The sequence below is a fragment of the Mus musculus genome, chromosome 1, assembly GCF_000001635.26.
Source record: "Mus musculus strain C57BL/6J chromosome 1, GRCm38.p6 C57BL/6J".
Classification (NCBI taxonomy): domain Eukaryota; kingdom Metazoa; phylum Chordata; class Mammalia; order Rodentia; family Muridae; genus Mus; species Mus musculus.
Window position 1 is genome coordinate 58,860,117 of NC_000067.6, and position 20,667 is coordinate 58,880,783.

General features: G+C 43.0%; 1 protein-coding gene across 1 annotated transcript in view; it reads right to left on the minus strand.

Annotated features, from left to right (window-relative positions):
• Gm28802 (predicted gene 28802) overlaps positions 1–20,667 on the minus strand; it is a 46,908-nt gene that overhangs the window by 10,326 nt on the left and 15,915 nt on the right. Inside the window, exons 5-10 of the mRNA XM_030243918.1 lie at positions 17,900–18,135; positions 16,234–16,327; positions 15,526–15,587; positions 1,148–1,250; positions 378–447; positions 263–315 (exon numbers count right to left, since the gene is read on the minus strand). Of these exons, the coding sequence (XP_030099778.1) occupies positions 263–315; positions 378–447; positions 1,148–1,250; positions 15,526–15,587; positions 16,234–16,327; positions 17,900–18,135 (618 nt within the window). The remainder of the gene's footprint in view (positions 1–262; positions 316–377; positions 448–1,147; positions 1,251–15,525; positions 15,588–16,233; positions 16,328–17,899; positions 18,136–20,667) is intronic.

Sequence of the window (20,667 nt, forward strand, 5' to 3'; positions counted from 1 at the left end):
TTCCAGGAACTGGCTATCCATAAAGATAGAGGCATACAAAGACGTCCGGACTATCTCAGCCAAGTTAAGCACCTGCCCCTCAGAACTGCTGTTACCTCGCTCTGCACGTACAATTTGCTGATGTTTAAACTGTCCAATTGTGTGTAACTGCGCCAATTCTTCCCCTACCCCCAACTTTTTTGTATATAAACCCCTAGCTTCTGAGCCTCGTGGTCGACTCCTCTGTCTCCTGCGTGAGATACCATACAGTTTGGAATCTCACCTGAAACACACGGAATATACTCTTCAGATACTTATATTCCTTGCCCATCTTATCTGGAGGAAAAGAAAACAAGGATGTCATTATTCCTTCGGTGGGCACACTTTCCAAAACTCACATGAACTCTTCAGCTCCACACCCAAGCTCTCCCTGGGGTGATGAAACCGTCTTGGGATTCCCAAGTCGCTCTGGAAGCTTATCAAAAAGCTTATCAGTTATTGGATCCCACCTGAACCGATGGATGAAGAGCTTCTGGGAGAGAGGCCAGGTACTTTCTAAACATGCTTCTCCAAGAGCTCAGAGCTCCCACACTCTGTTCAGCTGTTTTAGTAAGACAACCTCCCCCCACCCCCGAGGGTCATCTGTATCTATGGGAAGGAGGAACAGAACCTCCCACAATGCATCTGCTTCTCCTTTTTGTATCATTTCCTCCTTTACAGTGGTTATGAAAACCACACATTCTCTTCAGGAAACTAGAAAACAAGCAAAGTGTAAATAAGACACTAACTTCAAAGAGAGGAAGAAGGTTGTAGAGTGTCTCGTTCTCTCTGTGGACATTAGTCTATAAACCCCAAATCTGAAGGGTGCACACTCTGCTTTCCCCAAGGGCACACAGTAGCCCAGTGAGCATTCAAGAAATCACTGCCATTCTCCATGCAAGACAACCTGAAGGCATCATAGTAATATTGTAGTTTTAGAACTTTAAAATTCACTTAAAAAAAATTTCAAGTTCTTGCTCAGTGATGAAGCAGTTCCATTCTCGGTCATTCTCATGCCTTAAGCCTCAGAAGGGAAATGTTGGACATCTGGCTGTGCCAAGCCATGGCTATAGGGACGCCAGGGTACAGGCTGCCCACTTTCCCTCCCATTTTCCCCTCAGGGCCTGACAGTGCCTAGTTTCTCTTCGGCCAAGGCCTTTTCTGCCTTCAGGGCCTCCTTGTAGTTGTTCTCTAACCTCTCGAGCTCCTCTCTGTGAGTCTCTTTGAGTTCCCTGTGGGACAATCCAAGAAAAGAAGTTCAGCATGAACAAGCTGGCTCAGCAGGTAAAGGTGCTTGCCATGAAAGCCTAACAACCTGAATCTGATCCCTGGAATCTATAGTGGAGGAAAGACTTGCTTCCAAAAGCTGTCTTTTATGGTCCACAGAAACACAGTGAGGCCAAGCACATGGATGGGAGGGGGAGTGTGCTGCACACACACTTATGCACATACATATTCATATATACATACATATACACACTCATGTGCTCACATACACATGTTCACATATACACACTCACATGCTCATATACACACACACATGTTCACATACACATGCTCACCTACACACACATGCTCACATACAAACATATATATCTATCTATCTATATATAGATATAGATATAGATAGATATAGATAGATATATATATACATTCATATCCTCATATACACATGATCACATACATACACCCTCACACACACATGCTCGCTCACACACATACTCACATACACTCACACATACACATACTCACAAACATATACTCACACTCACATAAACATATACATGCACACTTTCTCACATACATTTACACACACACATATACATATGCACACTCACTCTCATGCACACACACGCATGGGAGCTTGTGCGCACGCACGCGCACACACACACACACACACACACAGTCTAGAGTTGAGCTGTTGCACTGACCTGCCCTCCTTACCAAGATGGTGCCCTCACAACCTGTAGTATTCTTATGGTTTCTATTCAGAGTGAGGCATTTCCTAAAGTTGCTGCTTTGAATAGTGCTCAGACGAGCACCTCAGATTCCCTTCTTAGTCAACAGTCTTTGCTTACAGCTCCCTTATAGAAGCACCCAGAATAAGTTTAGAACCCCAGATCTAGCCCCAATCCCAGGATTCATATGCTGATAGTGTTTGAGTGCTAAAGTGAGAGCCCAAAGCCTTAAATCAGATGGGAGAAACAAAAAACACATGTTATTACAGGAAAATGCCTGTCTGCAAAGACTACGTATGTGATGTTATTCCAACATCCATCAAGGAAAGCCTGTGGAGACAGTTGTTTCTAGGCATTGCCTTGGGAGGAGCTGTGGAGGGATCAGGAACTGGAGCATACATACTGAGAGAGTGAAACCACCATTTATAGCACTCTCACAGTGAATACATGTCCACACACACTTATTTTTCACACACACAGAATGTTCTGCACCAGGAACATTCCTGGTGATGTGCCAAGCAGGTGATGATGATGTGCCAATGCAGGCCTATGAATTGTAACACATAAAATATTTTTCACAAAGGAAGACAACCCTGGAGATAGAAAGCCTAGGAAAGAGATCAGGAGTCCTAGATGCAAGCATCACCAACAGAATACAAGAGATGGAAGAGAGAATCTCAGGTGCAGAAGATACCATAGAAAACATTGACACAACAGTCAAAGAAAATGCAAAAGGCAAAAAGCTCCTAACCTAAAGCATCCAGGAAATCGAGGACACAATGAGAAGATGAAACCTAAGGATAATAGGGATAGAAGAGAGCCATCTTAAAGTGCCAGTAGATATCTTCAACAAAATTATAGAAGAAAACTTCCCTAGCCTAAAGAAAGAGATGCCCATGAACATACAAGAAGCCTACAGAACCACAAATAGATTGAACCAGAAAAGAACAGATCAAGTAACATATAAAGGCAGACTTATTAGAATTACACCAGACTTCTCACCAGGGATTATGAAAGCCAGAAGATCCTAGACAGATGTCATACAGACTATAAGAGAACACAAGTGCCAGCCCAGGCTATTATACCCAGCAAATCTCTCAATTACCATAGACTGAGAAAACAAGATATCCCATGACAAAAACTAAATTTACACAATATCTTTCCTTAAATCCAGCCCTACAAAGGATAATAGATGGAAAACACCAATACAAAGAGGGAAACTACACCCTAGAAAAAACAAGAAAGTAATCTTCCTTCAAGAAACCCAAAATAAGATAGCCGCACAAACATAATTCCACCTCTAACAACAAAAATAACAGGGAGTAACAATCACTTTTCCTTAATATCTCCTAATATCAATGGACTCAGTTCCCTAATAAAAAGACAGACTAACAGACTGGATACATAAACAGGACCCAGCATTTCGCTGCATACAGGAAACGCATCTCAGTAACAAAGACAGACACTACCTCAGAGTAAAAGGTAGAAGTGGTGGCCCAAATTCTGTACATTTTGACAGTCACCTCACATACGCTAGCCTAAGTAACCATCCATCAGTCTAGGTTCTGTTTTCTAAGAGGTTTCTGCTGTGAGTGAGAACACGGAGATATTTCTTTTCTTTTCTTTTTTGATTTTTCGAGACAGGGTTTCTCTGTATAACCCTGGCTGTCCTGGAATTCACTTTGTAGACCAGGGTGACCTCGAACTCAGAAATCTGCATGCCTCTGCCTCCCGAATGCTGGGATTAAAGGCGTGCACCACCACACCCGGCTACACATAAACTTTTCTTTGCCTGGTTTATTTCACTTCCATCCTTCTGATCCACCAATGTTCTCACAACTGGGAGAATTCCCTTCTCTTTTGGAGCAGAATAGCATTTTTAAACTCTCATCTGCCGACAGAACACAGGTCGATTCTACAAGGAGGCTGTTGTGCATGGTACACAATGTGCCTACCTGGGAGTTCAGACTCTCCCTTATTTTGCCAAGGGAGAGTTTGCTAAAACTGTTCTTTAAAAATCAGAAAGTAATAATAAGCAAGCAAGTGTGGATGGTGCAGCCAGAGGTGATTGTCTCTCACCAAGATGGCTTCTGGGCTTAAAAAAAAATGTTCCCCACACAGACAACACACAACACACTTTCTTCTTATTCTCTCCCCCTGCCCCCAACTTGCCATGGTCTGTCCCTTCTCCTCCCATCTCTCCTTCCTTTGTTGCCCAGGCCCTGAGCTAAGAGACAGAAGTAGGAGGGGAGGAGGAGGGGGGAAGGAGGAGGAGGAGGAGGAGAGGCGGAGGAGGAGGAGGACCGGGAAGGAGAATGTACTTATAACAATTCCCATGTGACAGAAGCTTCCTGGAGAACAACATAACTTTCCTCAGCAACCAATCAAAAGAAATACTACAGTGGTGATGAGACAGATGAACGATGAAAGGCAGGGATACCAAACACAAACTGTTTGAGAGACCAAACTGTGGGAAACTAGGTCCCACAGTTACTCTCACCCTAAAGATCTGGCTGACCCTTTGAAGGGAATTATGTCGCCCCCTCCTTCATTGCCTCCATCTGGCACCTGAGACTGCCAGCTTCACTCCCTCCTTCACTTGGTGCCTAGAACTGCTTAGATTAAGGCAGCTTCACCTCCTCCTCCATGTCTCCGTTTGGTGCCTGGGACTGTTTATGGCACTCCAAGATAAACTGCAGAATGTTTGAAGGCTGCCTGGGAGAGTTTTAGGGCTGACATTCCAAGATAAGTTGCAAGAAGCCTGTAATCAGCATTTGCCCCAGATGTCCATCCCTTTCTCTGTATTTTATTATGCCCCCTTGACCCCTCCCTATTTTCTCTCACTGTGTGCTTATAATCAGGCTCCTAGCCTTCATTAAACAGACCTTGACAACTCTTTGCTTGGTCTCGCTCCCCTTTCTCTGCCTGCTTCTCTTGCAGGCCTCGGTCCTCCTCGACCCAGGGAATAACTAGGTCCTGCTGGACTGGACAAGTGGCGCCTAACATGAGGCTTGAGGCACGGACCTTTGCCCGGCAGAGACCATGGAGACTAGGTCCAAGAGCGGTTCGTCACGACTAGAAGAATAAGTTGGTTGAGGAATGCTCCTACTGCTCATAGGAGAAAATGAGTAATTCCTCTCTGATAAGAAATGGGAACTAAACTGTCGAATGAAGCGGTCTTCATCAAAGACCTGAAAACTTCACTCAGGGAAAGGGGAGTTCGAGTTAAGAAAAAAGATTTGATAAACTTTTTTATTTTTATAGATCAAGCATGCCCCTAGTTTATCATTGACGGGGCAGAGATACACCATAATAAATGGTGAAAGGTAGGCAGAGATTTAAATGATAAACTAGCTAATGAGGGTCCCAATGCGGTCCCTGCAACCACCTTTTCTTATTGGGAGTAACTATTAGAAGCTACCACTGAGCCTCCTCTCCCTTCTCTGGCAGAATTCCCAGAAGGAGGAGATAAAGAATTAGAATTTGAACATGAGAAAGAGAGAGAATAAGTTTCAGAAAAGCAGTTATCCCCTGTTTGGGACCTTTTAGCAAAAAAGAGGGAAAATAAAAATAAGCTATTTCAAATCTCTCCTAGGGACAGAAGGAAATTGGGAGACATCCTGCTTCCTCTCTGGCTCCTATGGAGATATTCTCAGTTCTGGTTAGGATATCTGGGTCCCTTTGAGACATCAAGTTCTATTCCCTCTCTGTCTATTGTCTGTCCTTGGTACACCATTTGTCCATATGTCTGTCTATTTATGTTTGTTTTTGTTTTGTTGTTTGACTGGTTGTTGTTCTGTGTTTCATGTGGAAAAAAATGGTTAAAACTTTATCTGCTGGCTGTCCATCCTTTGATTTAGTTTAACTTGTTTAAAAGGCAGCCTCAATTTGCACAGCAGAAACTGGTAAGTTACACTGCACTGTGGCTGGGAGTCAAGTACAGCTGGAAAAGCCCTGCTAGAGGCTGATTATCTACACAGGAGCTCTTAAAGGGGCAGGCAGCCTTTTGCTTGTAACAGAAAGTTAGCTTAAAATTGGGAACTCAGGGTTGGAGTCATTCTAAAGAACATGTGGCATGAATGAACCCAGGAAAACAGGTCTTTAAAGATACTTCAAAATAGGGATAATCTTTGGGCCAGGACTCTGTCAGAGTGCTCAGATTGAGAAATGTTTGCGTTTGGGTTGAAGCTAAGCTCAGAGGGAAGCAGTCTCAGTGAGGCTTGTGTGGCACTTCTTTTGTTTGGCAAACTGTGACTAGGGAAGTTCCTGGGACCTCACCTCTCCCTCCCTTCCTTTTAGCTAAAAGAGCCTTGTTGTAGACCTAGCCAGATGTCGTTCTAAATAAAGTTTAAATCCAAAGTTTATAAAAGGTCAATCAGGCTGTGGAATTTATCATGATATTGACTTGCTTACTTTATATAAAGTTATAGTGTACAGAGTTTGCTTATATGTATATATTGTTTCCTAAGTGAAAAGTATTTTAGTTACTAATGCTTTCAAGGGAAAATTTCTTTAAATCCTTGCTCTCACACAATGAGCTTTTAAGTTCTGGGGAGTAGCTGTAGCTCCAGATAAGATTCAGAAGCAATATCTTTTAATATTTAGGGTTTTTAGCTATATTAGAAAATAGTGGTACAGAAAATCTAAGGAGGAAAAATTGATTTGCTTCAAAATTTTATTTTCAAAAGCTTCCAGGAGATGTTAATTGGCTAAGACCTCACCTTGAGGCTTTAAAGTGACTTAAAAACTTTGTTAGGTGCTGTCTTAGTCAGGGTTTCTATTCCTGCACAAACATCATGACCAAGAAGGAAGTTGGGGAGGAAAGGGTTTATTTGGCTTACACTTCCATGCTGCTGTTCATCACCAAAGAAGGCAGGACTGGAACTCAAGCAGGTCAGGAAACAGGAGCATGGAAGGATGTTCTTTATTGGCTTGCCTCCCCTGGCTTGCTCAGCCTGCTCTCTTATAGAACCCAAGACTACCAGCCCAGAGATGGCACCACCCATAAGGGGCCTTTCCCCCTTGATCACTAATTGAGAAAATGCCTTACAGTTGGATCTCATGGAGGCATTTCCTCAACTGAAGCTCCTTTCTCTGTGATAACTCCAGCTGTGTCAAGTTGACACAAAACTAGCCAGTACAGGTGCTATCTAGTGAGATTCAAAACTACTGGTGAGAAACAAGTAAGTTTCACAGAGAGCAGAGGAAACTTTTATGATCAATTGTTATCAATTATAATCAATGGTAATTAAATATTACCTGCTTATTTTATTTATGTGCCCACAGCAAGTCTTTGGCAAGAGAAAACATTGTTGTAAAATCATCCTTTTTCACCTCAAAGTAAAGTTTTAGCATCCTATTAGGCCACTGTGTTGCTAATAAGGAATTGTAAGATAAATTCATATATTTTAGAAAAACTATAACAAAAATTGTGTCTTAAGAACCTGATTAAGTGTATGTTCCTTGTTCCAAACAGCCATTAATTTGGTTATTACAGAATATTGATGTTTGATCTATTGCATACCATCATTTTAAATAAAATTGATAATCATTATCCAAAGATAGTTAAAAATAGTTTTTATGCATGCTTCTATATCTTCTATAAATTCATTCACGCATGCATCCCATTTACTGTGTTTAAAAACAGCCTTTCTATGGGAGAAAAGTATATGTGAATTAGATCACACATTTATTCTTTTGAGTTTTCTCCTGCTTCAGCACAGATAATTAAATTGTGTGCTGTAGATGGTGTCTTAAAATGTTGAACAATCAAACTTTAAGTTGTATATTAATAGTCAATATTATATCTCAGAGCTTACAATTGCTTAAAATTGTTCATCCTTCAGATGCTATTAATTCTCAAGCTTGCAATTGCTTATGCACTTTTAAGAAAAAATACTGTTCCTTTAAGAAGACTGTTTTTGGACAGTTAAGAAATTGTCCTGGGTTGCCTGGAAAAGACCCCCAGGATTTACTTTTGTGTTATAGAGGTCTACATAAAGCTTTAACTGATAAGGATTACAGATAGCTCCTGAAAGGATACAAACTCAGGATCTTTATAATTATTTGGGTTTTAGACATACTAATCAAGCTGTTTTTCCCTAGAAGATAGTATTCACAGAGATAACTTAAGGACTTTAAATGATTTTCAAAAATTGTTAGGCGACATTAATTGGCTTTGCCCCTATTTAAAGCGTACTACGAGGGAGTTGAACCCTTTGTTCGATAGTCTTAAAGGGAGTTCTGATCCAACCTACCCTAGATCTTTAACCTCAGAAAGATGGCTGGCCTTACAACAAGTGGAAAAAGCTATTGAAGAGCAATCTGTCACTTATATAGATTACTCTTTGCCTTTACATCTGTTAATTTTTAATACGATTTATATGCCTACAAGATTGTTATGGCAAAAGTCTCTTCTAATGTAGATACATTCAAGGATTTCTCCTAAACGTAATATCTTGCCATATTATGAAGCAGTAACTCAGATGGTTATCCTTGGAAAGAAGCAGGCAGTAACTTATTTTGGCAAAGAGCCAGATATTGTAAAACAATATCCTAAATGTATTACATTATCTCCAGTGCCACATTTAGGAGTTAATCCACGTTTGGTTCCGGGTCTCCGCCAAACTTATGAAATTAGTCTGGACAGGTGAGAGGGTGCACCACAGAACCGGACAGCTTCTGGAACAGGCAGAGCCACAGAGCCGCTGAGGCAGCACCCTTTTTGGGCCGCAGACAGCCGGCCACCGTCCCGACCAGAGGACAGGTGTCCGCCTGGCTCGGAAGGCCTCAGCCTCAGGAGCAGCGGGCGCCACCTTGGTTCCGGGACTCCGCCAAACTTAGGAACTTAGTCTGCACAGGTGAGAGTGTGCACCACAGAAGCTGACAGCTTCTGGGTCCTGCCAAAGCAACACAGCTTCTGGGAAAGGTCCTGTTTTGGGCCTTCTTCTTCGGCCAGGAGGAGGTCCAAACACAAGATATCTGCGCACCTTCCCTGTAAGAGGAGAGCTTGCCAGCAGAAAGCACTCTGAGCACTGAAACTCAGAGGAGAGAATCTGTCTCCCAGGTGTGCTGAAAGACGCTAACAGAATCACCAGAAGAACAATCTCTAAACAGAGTCAACTATAACAACTAACTCCAGAGATTACCAGGTGGCGAAAGGTAAACGTAGGAATCTTACTAACAGGAACCAAGACCATTCACCATTATCAGAACCCAGCACTCCCACTTCGCCCAGTCCAGGGTACCCCAACACACCCGAAAACCTAGACCCAGATTTAAAAGCATATCTCATGATGATGGTAGAGGACATCAAGAAGGACTTTAATAACTCACTTAAAAAAATACAGGAGAACACTGCTAAAGCGTTACAAGTCCTTAAAGGAAAACACAATCAAACAGGTAGAAGTCAATATAGTAAAAATGGCTATCTTGCCAAAAGCAATCTACAGATTCAATGCAATCTCCATCAAAATTCCAACTCAATTCTTCAACGAATTAGAAAGGGCAATCGGCAGATTCATCTGGAATAACAAAAAACCTAGGATAGCAAAAACTCTTCTCAAGGATAAAAGAACCTCTGGTGGAATCACCATGCCTGACCTAAAGCTGTACTACAGACCAATTGTGATAAGAACTGCATGGTACTGGTATAGCGACAGACAAGTAGACCAATGGAACAGAATTGAAGACCCAGAGATGAACCCACACACCTATGGTCACTTGATCTTTGACAAGGGAGCTAAAACCATCCAGTGGAAAAAAGACAGCATTTTCAACAAATGGTGCTGGCACAACTGGCTGTTATCATGTCGAAGATTTCGAATTGATCCATTACTATCTCCTTGTACTAAGGTCAAATCTAAGTGGATTAAGGAACTCCACATAAAACCAGAGACACTGAAACTTATAGAGGAGAAAGTAGGGAAAAGCCTCGAAGATATGGGTACAGGGGGAAAATTCCTGAATAGAACAGCAATGGCTTGTGCTGTAAGATCGAGAATCGATAAATGGGACCTCATAAGATTGCAAAGCTTCTGCAAGGCAAAAGACACCGTCAATAAGACAAAAAGACCACCAACAGATTGGGAAAGGATCTTTACCTATCCCAAATCAGATAGGGGACTAATATCCAATATATATAAAGAACTCAAGAAGGTAGACTCCATAAAATCAAATAACCCCATTAAAAAATGGGGCTCAGAACTGAACAAAGATTTCTCACCTGAGGAATACCGAATGGCAGAGAAGCACCTGAAAAAATGTTCAACATCCTTAATCATCAGGGAAATGCACATCAAAACAACCCTGAGATTCCACCTCACACCAGTCAGATTGGCTAAGATGAAAAATTCAGGTGACAGCAGATGCTGGCGAGGATGTGGAGAAAGAGGAACGCTCCTCCATTGTTGGTGGGATTGCAAGCTTGTACAACCACTCTGGAAATCAGTCTGGCGGTTCCTCAGAAAATTGGACATAGTACTACCGGAAGATCCAGTAATACCTCTTCTGGGTATATATCCAGAAGATGCCCCAACCGGTAAGAAGGACACATGCTCCACTATGTTCATAGCAGCCTTATTTATAATAGCCAGAAGCTGGAAAGAACCCAGATGCCCCTCAACAGAGGAATGGATACAGAAAATGTGGTACATTTACACAATGGAGTACTACTCAGCTATTAAAAAGAATGAATTTATGAAATTCCTAGGCAAATGGATGGACCTGTAGGGCATCATCCTGACTGAGGTAACCCAATCACAAAGGAACTCTCACAATATGTACTCATTGATAAGCGGATATTAGCCCAGAAACTTAGGATACCCAAGATATAAGATGCAATTTGCTAAACACATTAAACTCAAGAGAACGAAGACCAAAGTGTGGACACTTTGCCCCTTCTTAGAATAGGAAACAAAACACCCATGGAAGGAGTTACAGAGACAAAATTTGGAAGTGTGACGAAAGAATGGACCATCTAGTGATTGCCATATCCAGAGATCCATCCCATGATCAGCTTCCAAACGCTGACACCATTGCATACACTAGCAAGATTTTGCTGAAAGGACCCAGATATAGCTGTCTCTTGTGAGACTATGCCAGGGCCTAGCAAACACAGAAGTGGATGCTCACAGTCAGCTATTGAATGGACCACAGGGCCCCCAATGGAGGAACTAGAGAAAGCACCCAAGGAACTAAAGGGAACTGCAACCCTATAGGTGGAACAACAATATGAACTAAGCAGTACCCCAGAGCTCGTGTCTCTAGCTGCATATGTATCAAAAGATGGCCTAGTCGGCCATCACTGCAAAGAGAGGCCCATTGGACTTGCAAACTTTATATGCCCCAGTACAGGGGAACGCCAGGGCCAAAAAGGGGGAGTGGGTGGGTAGGGGAGTTGGTGGGGGTGGGTATGGGGGACTGTTGGGATAGCATTGGAAATGTAAATGAGCTAAATACCTAATAAAAATGGAAAAAAAAAAAAACCTCAAACATATCGCAAGTAAAAAAAAAAAGAGTTAATCCACAAGGTCTTATGCCTAATCATATTTGGCAAATGGATGTAACTCATTATGCGGAATCTGGAAAATTAAAATATATACATGTTTGTATTGACACTTGTTCAGGATTTCCTTTTGCTTCTCTGCATACAGAAGAGACCTCTAAAAATGTAATTGATCATTGCCTACAAGCCTTTAATGCCATGGGATTGCCTAAACTTATTAAGGCAGATAACGGGGCATCCTATTCTAGCAAGAATTTTACTTCATTTTGTAAAGAATTTAGCATCAAACAGAAAACTGGAATTCCTTATAACCCCATGAGACAAGGAATAGTTGAACATGCTCATCATACTTTTTATAATTGGCTATATAATCTCGTTCTTTATATATTCAAAATAGTAATGGTTTAATATAATATTTTGTTATTTTTAGAGAATGTACATGTCAAATTGTAAAAAATTTGATATTGGAGTCCTCAGTTCCTACCTGTTTCCACATAATGGTATTAATTCTTGAGGACCTATACTTAATCAATTGCTGCAAATGAATGCTCTTATTTCAGATTAATAAATAAATAAATTATATACATGTGACTATAATAACTTTTCACGCCTTCTAGTTACAACCGCTCTTCAAGAGGAACAATTGAAAGTGTAATTAGTCACTGCCCATGTTATATTAAAACTGACTATATCAGTCAAGTATTTAAGATGTTTTGTCAACAATTTAATAATTCTCAAAGACAAGGTGTCTTAGTCAGGGTTTCTATTCCTGCACAAACATCATGACCAAGAAACAAGTTGGGGAGGAAAGGGTTTATTCGGCTTACACTTCCATACTGCTGTTCATCACCAAGGAAGCCAGGACTGGAACTCAAGCAGGTCAGGAAGCAGGAGCTGATGCAGAGGCCATGGAGGGATGGATGTTCTTTACTGGCTTGCCTCTCCTGGCTTGCTCAGCCTGCTCTCTTATAGAACCCAAGACTACCAGCCCAGAGATGGCACCACCCACAAGGGGCCTTTCCCCCTTGATCACTAATTGAGAAAATGCCTTACAGTTGGATCTCATGGAGGCATTTCCTCAATTGAAGCTCCTTTCTCTGTGATAACTCCAGCTGTGTCAAGTTGACACAAAACTAGCGAGTACACAAGGTATTGTGGAACTTTAAAAACTCTATCTTCTTAAAAACAAAGAAGGGGAGAAATTATACCCCCGTGCACATTATTTAAATCATACTTTTATTTTTAAGAATTTTGAAATTTGGATGTCAAAGAACTTAATAAATGCCTTATAGTATCTTAAAACTAGACATAATCATGTCTAGGTGAGATGAAAAGGATCCACTTATTGACACATGGCATGAGCCTGTTCAGATATTTAATATGGGGAAAAGGGGGCAGTGTCTCTGTTTTTTTCCACAGAATTCTGCAGAAGCATGCTAGCTTCCAAAATGATTCATGTGACAGACTGACCTGTGAGTTCCTGAGTGCCCTGACAGTGCTGTGTTGAGCACACAGAGAAAGAGGAATCAGGGAGAGCAGCCACTTGCAAGCAAGATGAAGAAACTTCCTATCTCCACCATGGGCTAAAGGAAGGAGAGCCGACCTGGTGTCAACTTGAGGACAACTAAAAATGATGACTCGTGAGGCAGAGGGACTGCTACCGTGTATTTGACAAGATTTCGTCAGAGACACTGTTTTTGGCCATTCAGGCCAACTCTCCTATAGCTGTGAAAGCTTGTGTACCTACCTATATGCTATACTGTTAGATAATTTTAAGAGTTAAGATCACCAATCTTGACAAGTCTTTTCATATTCATTGTATTTGTTGTCAATTAACTAATTGTGTAGATCCTAATTTACATAAGGAATCTGTTGTTATGATTTTGTTAAAGAGACCTGCTTATGTTTTGCTGCCTGTTAGAGTTAGGACATGATCCTTAGTTTAAAAATCCGGGAATGCAAACTTTGAAAAGGTCAAATGAGCAATTTTAGAATTTACTGCTTTAATTGCAATTTTAGCTTCAATATCTACCACAGCTTTAGATCAGCAGCTGCATACTGCTCATTTTGTTAATGATATGCATAAAAATATTTCCATAGCTTTGTCAGAGCAACTTTTTATAGATAAAAATTGGAGGCAAAGGTTAATGTCTTAGATGTAGTAGTCTCAACAATAAGGCAGAATATAACAAATATTAAGGCTACAAAGACAGAAATTTCAGATATTAGAAGAAAGTTGCCTATTCAGTGACATTCAGAATTACCTCTAGTATTGTAAGAGAGATAGTGAAAGAACTCAGGCTTTACTATCCACTACATAGAGTTAGAAATCTCAGGGTAAGCTTAACAACGTAAGTTTAGAATTCTTATTATAGTTATGTACTGCAGAACTTATTGTTACCATGGTTAATGCCTCACTACAAGTCATTCATGAGGCCAATTCTACCCTTGCTAGGGATTGTTGGATTTGTTATTCATCCCAGCCTCCTTTTTAGGAAGGAATAGCCCTTTTTGGAGAGGTGATTGCCACCAATGATACTTCCTTTCTGAGATGACATCTGGAGTCTAAAGAAGGGCTGACTCTTGGCCAAATATCTGGTATTGGTCTCTGTCTTTTGGGACCCCAGATGCTTCCCTCCTCGCCCCTGTTTGAAGTGTATAATCAAATCCTTGCTCTCCACCTTGCTTCCTAGCCTTTGGGGACCCTTCGTGGGCATATTGTTGCTTTTTTCATTTGGCCCTTGAGCTTTCAACAGATTAATCAGTTTTGTTAAGTTACAGATTGATTCTGCCTTAAATGAAACAGTTGCAGTCCACTACCATTGACTAGACATCCGAGACTCAGCTGAAGACCTCTCTTTCAATGATGCAGAGAGGGCTGGCCTTCAGTTTTCCACCCTTGCTGCAGAAACGGAGCTTTCTTGGTTCCATAAACTGTGGAAACAACAATGATGGATGGGGTGACCTCCAGATCTTATAGTGGCTGAGGGCCATAAGCTGTGGAGTTACCAATGACTGGATCTTGTGGTGCCACGAGCCAGATACACACCACCTATCAGCTACAAGGTTACCCAATGATGGGATTATGTGGGTCCACTGCCTGGGTGCCCATCACGACTACCAGTGGCCTGATCAAGTCATTGGAATAACACGTGGTGCCAAAAGTGGAGGCAACTCACATAGCCTAAGACAGGTGCCTTGTCCACCTAGGACCTGAAAAGGCCTAGCTATCATGGTAACTGGACGTGGACCACAGAAAAGACCTAAGACAGGTGCTTCACTGACCCTTTTTTTGTAGCCACTTCAACTTTAATAAAGAAAAAAGGGGGAGATGTGAGAGACCGAACTATGGGAAACTAGGTTCCACAGTTACTCTCACCCTAAAGATCCGGCTGACCCTTTGAAGGGAATTATGTCACCCCCTCCTTCATTGCCTCCACCTGGCACCTGAGACTGCCAGCTTCACTCCCTCCTTCACTTGGTGCCTAGAACTGCTTAGATTAAGGCAGCTTCACCTCCTCCTCCATGTCTCCGTTTGGTGCCTGGGACTGTTTATGGCACTCCAAGATAAACTGCAGAATGTTTGAAGGCCGCCTGGGAGAGTTTTAGGGCTGACATTCCAAGATAAGTTGCAAGAAGCCTGTAATCATCATTTGCCCCAGATGTCCATCCCTTTCTCTGTATTTTATTATGCCCCTTCGACCCCACCCTATTTTCTCTCACTGTGTGCTTATTATCAGGCTCCTAGCCTTCATTAAACAGACCTTGACAACTCTTTGCTTGGTCTCGCTCCCCTTTCTCTGCCTGCTTCTCTTGCAGGCCTCGGTCCTCCTCGACCCAGGGAATAACTAGGTCCTGCTGGACGGGACAAAACTGTTTCAACTTAGTGACAGCAAAGGAGGCCACCCTGCTCTCTGAAGACACATCTCACACACAGTGTCACCGGCTGCCCTTGGCCCTGCTGGGGATGCCTGAGGACCTGGAATCCTGCCAGGGCACAGAAGCCTGGCCTCTCAGCACTCAGTCCTCCACCAGAAAGCATACCTGCTCTTGGTTTCAAACTTCTGCTTCATGTTGGAACAGCAGAGATCCATCTCTTTGGAGAGCTGGAAATGAGGCCAACGTTAACAGCCCAGCATTCAGAGCGCCATCCTGCTCTTATCTATATCTGTAAAGCCCCTCCATTCTGAGGGGGATACCCTGCTCAGTCTCTCATGGGCATGTTCTGCAGTGCACAGGGCACACACACAGCAGAGAGGCTGCTGACTGTCCTCTCCCTAGTCAGTGCATCATGCATGTATATATATATATATATGCATCCAGACTAAAAGGACTCCAGCTGATTCTGAAGAATGGGCTCTGGGACCTTCATAGTAACAGAGGGTGGGCCCTTGGGTTTCCTAGAAAGTTTTCCAAGACACAGGAGGCATCCTCCATGCCGGCGTCATTAGCAATAGCCTGGCAACCTCTGAAGCCTGCGGATCTCATGACAGTGTTAGCAGTGTAGAAGAGATAGTGTTACCACACACACACCCGGAGGCACCTGGAACCCCAGGAATGCAATGTCTTTCAGTTTTTACAGAGATGGATGAGGATGGAAGAAAGTAGGTACTGCTCACTGCAAACTATGCCAAGTCTGGCGCCTGGATACCATGCTTCAGTACGGTGGTGACCCGCCTGCCATGTTACCTGGCACATGGGTAATCTGAATGTATTAGCCATGAGGGTGTGGCTGATACAAGGGTCACTCACCAGTTTCAGGGCAGACTGCTGGTCTCTGTTCATCTGTTCTATTATTGCCATCAATTCAGCAATTTGCTCCTGAAGGTCAGAAATGATATCAGTCCTGTGGGACAAACACTCTATCACCAAGAGAGCTTGTTGTTAGTCACACCAGCCAGGCCCCCAGACTGCCTGACTCTGGTCTGTTTGTGTCTTCTCCACCACTAAGGCATGGGGATGCAGTGGTCAATAAGGCGTTTCATAGTAGAGTGTTTGGACCTGGCATCTAGCCCTGAAGGTAACCGAGCTGGAAGTGATGTGGGCTGTGTGGTGTCCCACTGAGCAGAAGAGAAATAACAATGTGTTGGACACTTATCAGAGTGTGGTTATCAATAGTCGAACTCAAGAGGACAGAGGATTAGGAAATGAGGAAGTGTGGGGAGACTCATGCTGACAGGCACCAGTAGACAAGGACTGCCTGAGGATGCGGCTAAGAGGAGGTGCAAATGAATATGTGTGTGCAAATATGTCTGCACTCCCAACACTCAAGAACAGGGTAGTAGTGTCCTGCTTGGGTTATACAGCAACATAGTGCTTCAAAAAACAACAACAACAAAACTTTTTTTTCATTTTTGAGACAGGTGTTTGTGTGTGTGTGTGTGTGTGTGTGTGTGTGTGTGTGTGTGTGTATGCGCGCACGCACGCGCGCGCGCACACACACACACACAAACATGGAAGCCAGGGATCAAATTTAAGTGTCTTCCTCTGTTGCTCTCCACTCAATTTATGAGATGGGCTTTCTCACTGAACCTAGAACTCATGTTTCAACTAGTTCAGCTGGCTAATGAGCCCCAGAGATTCTCTGCTGTCTTTCAGTGCTAGAATTGTGGGCATGTGTCACCATGTCCAGATTTTTACAGGGATGCTAGAGATAAGAACTAACTTGATCTGTTGAACATCTTTCCAGATCCTTTGGAACAATAGCTCTTTTCTTGCTTGCTTTTTGTTTTCGAAACAGGGTATTTCTACATAGTTCTAGCTGTCCTGAAACTTGCAATACAGATCAGGATGGTCTTTAACTCACAGAGATCAACCCCTTACACACACCCCCAGTACAGGGTTAACAGTGTGTGCCCACTGTGGCTTTAGAACAGTAGTTCTTACAGCAGACAAAGGCTGGAAAGAGGAGACACTGGGAGAGCTCTCCAGTGATGTAGTAAGGAGAGGCCTGACTAGAAGTCATGAATGAGGGTTTTAGGAAGTAGAACTGAGATGTGTGGATGGATATGTGTATAACATCAAAGGATAGAAAAAAGAGGCAGGGCTTCTGAGAAAGCAGACGGTGGATGCTTAACAGGATAGAACAGGCCTAACAGTGTCTCGCAGTCATGGGCACTTTGGGCTACTTATAATGAAACAGACACATACTCCAGGCTTCCAGAATCTCTGGCTTTGCTCTTCATTCCCATATTCAGAATCCAGGCCATTTGAGGGGTGGTGGTATTTCACCTGTCCCTCCCTGGCAGAAGCACTTGCCTCTTTAGTCATGCTGGCTGGGCCCCCTATCCTTGTAACTGTTTCTGGGCAAGGACCTGTGGCCTCGGTGTAGATGTCAGGTGCTTAAAAGGTGCCAGGTAGGGCTGACTAGCTGGGCAGGGCCAGCTCTGAGAAGCCAGTGCTGACCCAAAGACTTTACCTGGAATATTTGACTTTGCTTAAGACATCTGATTCCAAGTGTTTTTTCCTGTTGAACATCTCATCTCCCAAGGTGACTGAAATCTGTTCTTGATTTTGAATGAGTGTATAGCCAGGTGACACTTGAATCACTTCCTGGGTCACAAGGTGGAAGACAAATGGAAACTGTGAACCCAGAAGAGCTGAGGTTCCTCCATCTACTGTGTGCTTTTGTGGTAGTTTGAAAATTCTTGGCCCAGGGAGTGGCACTATTAGGAGGTTTGGCCTTATTGGATCAGATGTAGCCTTGTTGGAAGTGTATCACAGTGAGGGTGGGCAATGAGACCTTCCCCTAACCACATGAGAGTCAGTCTTCTCTTAGTGACCTTCAGATGAAGATGTAGAACTCTCAGCTCCTCCTGCACCATGCCTGCCTGGATGCTGCCATGCTTCCTGCCTTGATGATAATGGACTGAACCTCGAAACCTGTAAGCCAGCCCCAATTAAATGTTGTCCTTTATAAGAGTTACATGGGTTATGGTGTTTGTTCACAGCAATGGAAACCCTAAGACAGCTTCCTCACATCTTATACACATTGATGCTGTGCTGAAATTCTTTGAAAGTCTAGGGCCCAGGACCCTTCTGTGTCTTCCTTCAGGCACTACCCACAGATCCAATCCCAACACTCACCTGACCCCCAGGGGCCCATTAAACTCAGCAGTGCCAACTGATCCATGGTTAACACTCTGCTTCTCCTCACATTCCTCCATTATGGGCAGTAGATGGGCAATGTGGGAACTGCTCAACTTTTGGAATGGACAGACCAAGGTTTATTTATTTAGCCCTGGAGCTTTTTAACATCTCTGTGACTCAGTGTCCCCATCAGAAAAATGGAGGCAACCAGTCCCACAACACCCAGAGGAAGCTCAACTCTCAGGTGTTCTAAAAATCCCAGGATTCCCAGGATCTCAGGAACTTGGTCACGCCAGGATTTCAAGATCCAGAAGCAGCCTGACTCCCAGGAGCTCTTGCAGAGCCAGAATCTCAGGATCAGAGGATCACAGAGACAGCTGCGCTCTAAGGAGTTCTGATACAACCAGGATCACAGGAGGGACAGGCTCCAGTCAGAGACAGCAGGTCAGGTAGCACTAGAGGTAACCAGATAGTGAGAGGCAAGCATAAGAACATAAGCAACAGAAACCAAGGTTACTTGGCATCATCAGAACCCAGAACTTCCACCATAGCAAGTCCTGTGTTGTATGCTGGCCTGCGGTCTACTTGAACCGGGTACATCTGGAAGGCAGGCTGGGGCTGAAAGAGACTTAGATGGCAAGAGATTAATGGAGACCAAGACATTATTCTATTCAAGGTCCTCCAGACTAAGAGAGTCTACTTATAAGGGGGAAGGCCCATCCACCCCCCACCCCTGCCAGTTCATTCTTGGTGTCTGGAGCCAGCCTGTAGGTGATGTGCAGAATAGGATGTTCCTCTGGAATGTCTCCGGGGCTTCTCAGCAGGTAGCAGTGTCTTGGAGAGAGCAGTGGCTGGTGACAGAACAAAAGAGCCATCTAGGTCGGAAGGCTCCACCCTAGGTAATCTCCTTCTCAGTTGCAGCAAGGTCAAAGTCTGTTGTTTTTTGTTTTTTTTTTGTTTGTTTGTTTTGTTTTGTTTTTGTTTTGTTTTTTGAGACAGGGTTTCTCTATATAGCCCTGGCTGTTATGGAACTCACTTCGTAGACCAGGCTGGCCTCGAACTCAGAAATCTACCTGCCTCTGCCTCCCAAGTGCTGGGATTAAAGGCATGCGCCACCACTGCCTGGCAAGGTCAAAGTCTGGATCAGCCTGCTTCAGGGCTGAGGGAGGCTACAATTCCTCCCTGATTATATAATAAAAATAACCGGACCAGGGCATAAAATTTATTTATGCTTCATAGTCCTGCCTGAGAGTTATGGTGGCTGGCGGCCGTGTCTGCCTTAGGAAATCTTAGATCTTCCGGAACCATCCAATTCCTTCTTGGAGGCTACATGCAGCTATTTTGTGTTATATTTCACACAAACATGGCTCTGTGGTGTATTAACAACAGCCACGGCCTTTTGGCATGTACCTCTGTCTTAGATTGGTATGGTACTGAGATCTGGTTGCCTGTCATTGACTAGCCAGCCCTCATAGCACACCTTATTCCCAAATCAGACCAAAGCCACAATATGTACTTAGAATGCTTCTTGATGAAGATTAATAACTGCCACCTGCGCTGTTGGAGGCGAGGCTTCACATCTGCTGCAGTCAGGCTGAACCTGACCTGCTGTCAGCTTGTCACACGGATTAGCCATCATGCTTCTGCAGTGTTCTGTGGAGAGAGCCTATGCTTTTCCCTTTCCTAATAAGGTAGCTGTTCAGAATCAAGCCATATGCCAATAAGTAGATCCTTTTAAGATATTGTAAGGCATTTATTAAGTTCTTTGACATCCAAATTTCAAAATTCTAAAATAAAAGTATGACTTAAATAATGTGCATGGGAATGCACTAAATAATATGCACGGGGATATAATTTCCCCCTTCTTTGTCTTTTAAGAAGCTAAAGTTTTAAAGTTCCACAATACCTTGTCCTTGAGAATTAATAATTTGTTGACAAAACATCTCAAATACTTGACTGTTATAGTCAGTTTTAATGTAACATGGGCAGTGAATAATAGCACTTTCAACTGTTTCTCTTGAAGAGCAGTTGTAACTAGAAAGCTTGAAAAGTTATTAATAGTCACATGTGCATAATTTATTTATTAATCAGAAATAA